Below are 7500 nucleotides of genomic sequence, written 5' to 3'. Positions count from 1 at the left end.
TGATCAAAGTCAAGTGATCTGCATTCTGAGTTTTACAACAAAGATGTTTACAAACAACGCATTCAAAGCGATCAGCGAGTACGGGAAGAAATATCTTCTAGGAGGTCCCTCTTCCGAAGACGGGTTTCAGGACCAGCAACCCCGGTTGATGGAACTGGAAGGACTACGCCTCATTTTGAGAGGTGGTCTTCTGATGAGGAAATCCTGGCCAAGGAGGAAGAGAGTGAGGAACTCGAGCCTGTCTTGGAAGCTGTCATCACCGGGAAGGATACTTTGCTTTCCGGCGAGGAGGAACAGCTGCTGCTGCCAGGAGGCTCAGGGAGTGTTATCTCTACTAGAGATATACAAGTTCAGGTAGACCCTGGACCCATCTCTAACACAGATGTAACAGTTCAGACTGACGGAGACACCGAGATTGAAGATCTCAGGCGAAAGAATGAGACAATGGCTAAGGAACTTGCCAATAAACAAGCTGTGATTGTAGCACATCAAAATAAACTTGTTGATTACTATCAATCAATCCAAGAGTTGAAAGCGGAGCTGAAAATGGCTCAGGAGAAAAATGATGTCCAAAATCAGACGGAATCAACACTTGTGAGAGAGAAGGAAGCTCTGAAACAAGAGCTTGAGGATAAAGTGACTTTGGATGAAGAAAACACAATGAAAATAGTTCAGTTGAATGAGGAACTGGAAAAAGCCAAGAAGGAAATCGAGGCTCATGACGAGCTGAAATCGATCCTTCTGGCACAGATTCAGGATATCAAGAAATCCAATGAGGAACGAAGCTTCCTTAATGAAGAATTATCTCTAGAGAAAATCAAACTACAAAAAGAGCTGATGGAGGCTCGTGCTAATGATCAGAAAAGAAGCCTAGGACACCAAAGGCTAGTAGAAGAGCTGCAGGGAGAGATTTCTAAAGCTCTAGTACAAAATCATGAGCTAAAGGAGGTAGTGTTCACAGTCACAAAGAACGAAGGTCTTCGAGAACAACTGGAAAACAAAGGTAAACGAGAAAAAAATTTGAACGGTAAGATTGTTCGAATGATTAACGTAGAAGATCAAATGAAAAAAGAATTGTCCGCAGCGAAGGATGTCATCTCTTCACTGAAGAAGGAACTTCAGAAAAGAGATTTGGAAAACGTTGTAAAAGCTGACGGATTGGGTGACGTTGAAAGGTGTGAAACTGCAGCAGAAGACGACAAGAGAGTAGTCGTTGTGAAGGAAGAAAACCAAGAAGGAGAAGGACCTACAAGGAAACTTTTGGTAAGGAAACCAAAGAAGAAGAAACCAAAACGGGACCAGTTCTCTTGGGCCTCCCTTGGATCCATAGTCCCGGTTTTGGAAACTGGCGAAAATAAGGTTCATAACAAACGAACTCAGGAGGAAAAAATCCCAAATAATTAATAAGCCAGAAAGAAAGCAAAAAAAAAAAAAAAAGAAAAAAAAACCAAAAATATAAAATAAAAAAACCCCAAAAAAATAAAAAATGAAAAAAAAAATCTAAAAATAAAAAAAAAATTTAGTGATAAGAATATTTTTCATTTTTTTAAGGGAATATTATCTTATTTTTAGTTTGTGAAAGGAATATATTCTTAGGTTATTTTGTGAAAGGAAAACTATTTCTATTTCATAGCGACGTCGCTTATTTTATAAAAGGAATATACCGGTATTATCATCTTTGTGAAAGGAATATTATTTTATAATTTTTTTTTTTCAGGTTTAAGGATGCCAGGCTTAACTGCCTAGGCTAATGATGCTTGGCTTAACTGCCTAGCATAATTATGCTTGTCTAAACTGCCTGGCATATTTTTTTTTTTTTTTTAGGTTTAAGGATGCCAGGCTTAACTGCCTAGGCTAATGATGCTTGGCTTAACTGCCTAGCATAATTATGCTTGTCTAAACTGCCTGGCATATTTTTTTTTTTTTAGGTTTAAGGATGCCACGCTTAACTGCCTAGGCTAATGATGCTTGGCTTAACTGCCTAGCGTAATTATGCTTGTCTAAACTGCCTGGCATATTTTTTGTTTTTTAGGTTTAAGGATGCCACGCTTAACTGCCTAGGCTAATGGTGCTTGGCTTAACTGCCTAGCATAATTATGCTTGCCTAAACTGCCTGGCATATTTTTTTTTATTTAGGTTTAAGGATGCCACGCTTAACTGCCTAGGCTAATGATGCTTGGCTTAACTGCCTGGCATATATTTTTTTTTTTTAGGTTTAAGGATGCCAGGCTTAACTGCCTAGGCTAATGATGCTTGTCTTAACTGCCTGGCATATTTTTTTTTTCTAATTTTTTTTTAGGTTTAAGGATGGTAGGCTTAACTGGCTAGCCTGATGATGCTTGGCTTACCTGCCTTGAATAATGATGCTTGGCTTACCTGCCTTGAATAATGATGCTTGGCTTAACTGCCTTGTATAATGATGCTTGGCTTAACTGCCTGGCCTAGTGATTTTTGGCTTAACTGGCCGGTCTAATGATGCTTGGCTTAACTGCCTGGCCTAATAATGCTTGGCTTTAAGGCCTGTCCTAATGATGCTTGGCTTAACTGCCTGGCCTAATAATGCTTGGCTTTAATGCCTGTCCTAATGATGCTTGGCATAACTGCCTATACTAATGTTGCTTGGCGTAACTGAAAGGCCTAATGATGCTTGGCTTAACTGCCTGGCCTAATGATGCTTGGCTTAACTGCCTGGCCTAATGATGCTTGGCTTAACTGCCTGGCCTAATGAGGCTTGGCTTAACAGCCTGGCCTAATAATGCTTGGCTTAACTACCTGGCATAATAATGCTTGGCTTAACTGCCTGGGATAATGATGATTAGCTTAACTGCAAGGCCTATTGATGCTTGGCTTAACTGCCTGACAAAATGATGCTTGGCTCAACTGCCTGGCCTAGTGATTTTTGGCTTAACTGCCTGGCCTAATGATGCTTGGCTTAACTGCCTGGCATAATGATGTTTAGCTTAACTGCAAGGCCTATTGATGCTTGGTTTAACTGCCTGACAAAATGATGCTTGGCTCAACTGCCTGGCCTAGTGATTTTTGGCTTAACTGCCTGGCCTAATGATGCTTGGCTTAACTGCCTGGCATAATGATGTTTAGCTTAACTGCAAGGCCTATTGATGCTTGGCTTAACTGCCTGACAAAATGATGCTTGGCTCAACTGCCTGGCCTAGTGATTTTTGGCTTAACTGCCTGGCCTAATAATGCTTGGCTTAACTGCCTGGCAAAATGATGTTTGGCTTAACTGAAAGGTCTAATGATGCTTGGCTTATCTGCCTTGAATAATGATGCTTGGCTTACCTGCCTTGAATAATGATGCTTGGCTTAACTGCCTTGTATAATGATGCTTGGCTTAACTGCCTGGCCTAGTGATTTTTGGCTTAACTGGCCGGTCTAATGATGCTTGGCTTAACTGCCTGGCCTAATAATGCTTGGCTTTAAGGCCTGTCCTAATGATGCTTGGCTTAACTGCCTGGCCTAATAATGCTTGGCTTTAATGCCTGTCCTAATGATGCTTGGCATAACTGCCTATACTAATGTTGCTTGGCGTAACTGAAAGGCCTAATGATGCTTGGCTTAACTGCCTGGCCTAATGATGCTTGGCTTAACTGCCTGGCCTAATGAGGCTTGGCTTAACAGCCTGGCCTAATAATGCTTGGCTTAACTACCTGGCATAATAATGCTTGGCTTAACTGCCTGGGATAATGATGATTAGCTTAACTGCAAGGCCTATTGATGCTTGGCTTAACTGCCTGACAAAATGATGCTTGGCTCAACTGCCTGGCCTAGTGATTTTTGGCTTAACTGCCTGGCCTAATGATGCTTGGCTTAACTGCCTGGCATAATGATGTTTAGCTTAACTGCAAGGCCTATTGATGCTTGGCTTAACTGCCTGACAAAATGATGCTTGGCTCAACTGCCTGGCCTAGTGATTTTTGGCTTAACTGCCTGGCCTAATAATGCTTGGCTTAACTGCCTGGCAAAATGATGTTTGGCTTAACTGAAAGGTCTAATGATGCTTGGCTTATCTGCCTGTCCTGATGATGCTTGGCTTAACTGCCTGGCCTAATAATGTTTGGCTTAACTGCCTGACAAATTGATGCTTGGCTTAACTGCCTGGCCTAGCGATTTTTGGCTTAACTGCCTGACCTAATAATGTTTGGCTTAACTGCCTGACAAAATTATGCTTGGCTTAACTGCCTGGCCTGAAGATGCTTGGCTTAACTGCCTGGCCTAATATAGTTTGGCTTAACTGCCTGACAAAATGATGCTTGGCTTAACTGCCTGGCTTAGTGATTTTTGGCTTAACTGCCTGGCCTAATAATGTTTGGCTTAACTGTCTGACAAAATTATGCTTGGCTTAACTGCCTGGCCTAGTGATTTTTGGCTTAACTGCCTAGTCTAAAGATGCTTAGCTCAACTGCCTGGCCTAATGATGCTTGGCTTAACTGCCTAGCCTAATGGTGCTTGGCATAACTGCCTTGGCTAAGGATGTTTGACTCAACTGACAGGGCTAAGGATATTGGGCTTAACTACTTTGTCTGAGGGTGTATGGCTTAACTGCCTGGCCTAAGGATGTTTGGCTGACCTGCCTTATCTAAGAAGGTTTGGCTTAACTACCTGGTCTGTGTGTGGCTGAACTGTCCGGAAAAAACAAAAACTCTTAACTGGCTGGCCTAAAAAGAAGGGCCTAGGTGACTGGACTAAAAGTTTGGCATGAACGCCTGGACTAGGGATGTTTGGCTTACCTAATTTGTATAGGGGTGCGAGGCTTAACTACCTGGGCTAAGGTTGTATGGCTTAAATGCCTTGCCTTAGGAACTATGGCTTAGAGACCATGCCTAAGGAAGTTTTGCGTAACTGCCTCAGCTAAGGATGTTTGGCTTAACTGACTGGCCTTAGAATGTTGGGCTTAACTACCTGGGCTAAGGAGGGATGGCTTCACTACCTAGCATAGAGATGCTTGGCTTAACTGCCTGGCATAATGATGCTTAGCTTAACTGCAAGGCCTATCGATGCTTGGCTTAACTGCCTGACAAAATGATACTTGGCTCAACTGCCTGGCCTAGTGATTTTTGGCTTAACTGCCTGGCCTAATGATGCTTGGCTTAACTGCCTGGCCTAATAATGCTTGGCTTAACTGCCTGGCAAAATGGTGTTTGGCTTAACTGAAAGGCCTAATGATGCTTGGCTTATAAGCCTGGCCTGTTGATGCTTGGCTTAACTGCCTGGCCTAATAATGTTTGGCTTAACTGCCTGACAAAATGATGCTTGGCTTAACTGCCTGGCCTAGTGATTTTTGGCTTAACTGCCTGGCCTTATAATGTTTGGCTTAACTGCCTGACAAAATGATGCTTGGCTTGACTGCCTGGCCTAGTGATTTTTGGCTTAACTGCCTGGCCTAAAGATGCTTAGCTCAACTGCCTGGCCTAATGATGCTTGGCTTAACTGCCTGGCCTAATGGTGCTTGGCTTAACCGCCTTGGCTAAGGATGTTTGGCTCAACTGACAGGGCTAAGGATGTTGGGCTTAACTACTTTGTCTGAGGGTGTATGGCTTAACTACCTGGCCTAGGGATGTTTGGCTGACCTGCCTTATCTAAGAAGGTTTGGCTTAACTACCTGGTCTGTGTGTGGCTGAACTGTCCGGAAAAAACCAAAACGCTTAACTGGCTGGCCTAAAAAGAAGGGCCTAGGTGACTGGACTAAAAGTTTGGCATGAACGCCTGGACTAGGGATGTTTGGCTTACCTAATTTGTATAGGGGTGTGAGGCTTAACTACCTGGGCTAAGGTTGTATGGCTTAAATGCCTTGCCTTAGGAACTATGGCTTAGAGACCATGCCTAAGGAAGTTTTGCGTAACTGCCTCAGCTAAGGATGTTTGGCTTAACTGACTGGCCTTAGAATGTTGGGCTTAACTACCTGGGCTAAGGAGGGATGGCTTCACTACCTAGCATAGAGATGCTTGGCTTAACTGCCTGGCATAATGATGCTTAGCTTAACTGCAAGGCCTATCGATGCTTGGCTTAACTGCCTGACAAAATGATACTTGGCTCAACTGCCTGGCCTAGTGATTTTTGGCTTAACTGCCTGGCCTAATGATGCTTGGCTTAACTACCTGACCTAATAATGCTTGGCTTAACTGCCTGGCAAAATGGTGTTTGGCTTAACTGAAAGGCCTAATGATGCTTGGCTTATCTGCCTGGCCTGATGATGCTTGGCTTAACTGCCTGGCCTAATAATGTTTGGCTTAACTGCCTGACAAAATGATGCTTGGCTTAACTGCCTGGCCTAGTGATTTTTGGCTTAACTGCCTGGCCTTATAATGTTTGGCTTAACTGCCTGACAAAATGATGCTTGGCTTGACTGCCTGGCCTAGTGATTTTTGGCTTAACTGCCTGGCCTAAAGATGCTTAGCTCAACTGCCTGGCCTAATGATGCTTGGCTTAACTGCCTGGCCTAATGGTGCTTGGCTTAACCGCCTTGGCTAAGGATGTTTGGCTCAACTGACAGGGCTAAGGATGTTGGGCTTAACTACTTTGTCTGAGGGTGTATGGCTTAACTACCTGGCCTAGGGATGTTTGGCTGACCTGCCTTATCTAAGAAGGTTTGGCTTAACTACCTGGTCTGTGTGTGGCTGAACTGTCCGGAAAAAACCGAAACGCTTAACTGGCTGGTCTAAAAAGAAGGGCCTAGGTGACTGGACTAAAAGTTTGGCATGAACGCCTGGACTAGGGATGTTTGGCTTACCTAATTTGTATAGGGGTGCGAGGCTTAACTACCTGGGCTAAGGTTGTATGGCTTAAATGCCTTGCCTTAGGAACTATGGCTTAGAGGCCATGCCTTAGGAAGTTCTTCGTAACTGCCTCAGCTAAGGATGTTTAGCTTAACTGACTGGCCTAAGAATGTTTGGCTTAACTACCTGACCTAAGGAGGGACAGCTTCCCTACCTGGTATAGGGATGCTTGTCTTAACTGCCTGGCCTTATAATGCTTGATTTAACTGTATTGCATAAAAATACTTGGCTTGGATACCTGGCATAAAGAAGCTTGCCTTAAATGCCTGGCATAAGGATGCTTAGCTTAAATGCTTGGCACAATTATGCTTGCCTTTGCAGAGCCGAATGATGTTTGGCTTCACTGCAGAGCCTAATAATGAATGGCTTAAATGCCTGGTCTAATGATAAATGGCTTAAATGCCTAGCCTTATAATGAATGGCTTAAATATCTGGTCTTAGGATGAAAGGCTTAAATGCCTAGCCTTGTAATGAATGGCTTAAATGCCTGCGCTTAGGATGAATGGCTTAAATGCTTACCCATAATATGAAAGGCTTGAATGTATGGCCTTAGGATGAATGGCTAAAATGCCTAGCCTTATAATGAATGGCTTAAATGCCTGGCATTTGGATGAATGATTTAAAAGCCTGGCTTTATAATGAATGGCTTAAATGCCTGGCCTTACGATGAAAGGCTTCAATGCTTAGTCGTATGTTGAATGGCTTA

At 43.3% G+C, this 7500-nt stretch overlaps 1 protein-coding gene across 1 annotated transcript; it reads left to right on the top strand.

Moving 5' to 3' along the window:
• Nucleotides 1-43: 43 nt before the first annotated feature.
• On the top strand, nt 44-1404 carry LOC137622623 (uncharacterized protein MCAP_0864-like). The gene is made up of 3 exons (XM_068353229.1): nt 44-223; nt 397-594; nt 676-1404. Exons 1-3 carry the CDS (start codon nt 44-46, stop codon nt 1402-1404), a joined length of 1107 nt encoding a protein of 368 aa, XP_068209330.1.
• Nucleotides 1405-7500: the final 6096 nt, after the last annotated feature.

This window comes from Palaemon carinicauda, chromosome 29 (genome assembly GCF_036898095.1).
Source record: "Palaemon carinicauda isolate YSFRI2023 chromosome 29, ASM3689809v2, whole genome shotgun sequence".
Lineage (NCBI taxonomy): Eukaryota > Metazoa > Arthropoda > Malacostraca > Decapoda > Palaemonidae > Palaemon > Palaemon carinicauda.
The sequence above is the reverse complement of the archived record's forward strand: the minus strand, read 5'-3'. Positions and strand labels throughout refer to the sequence as shown.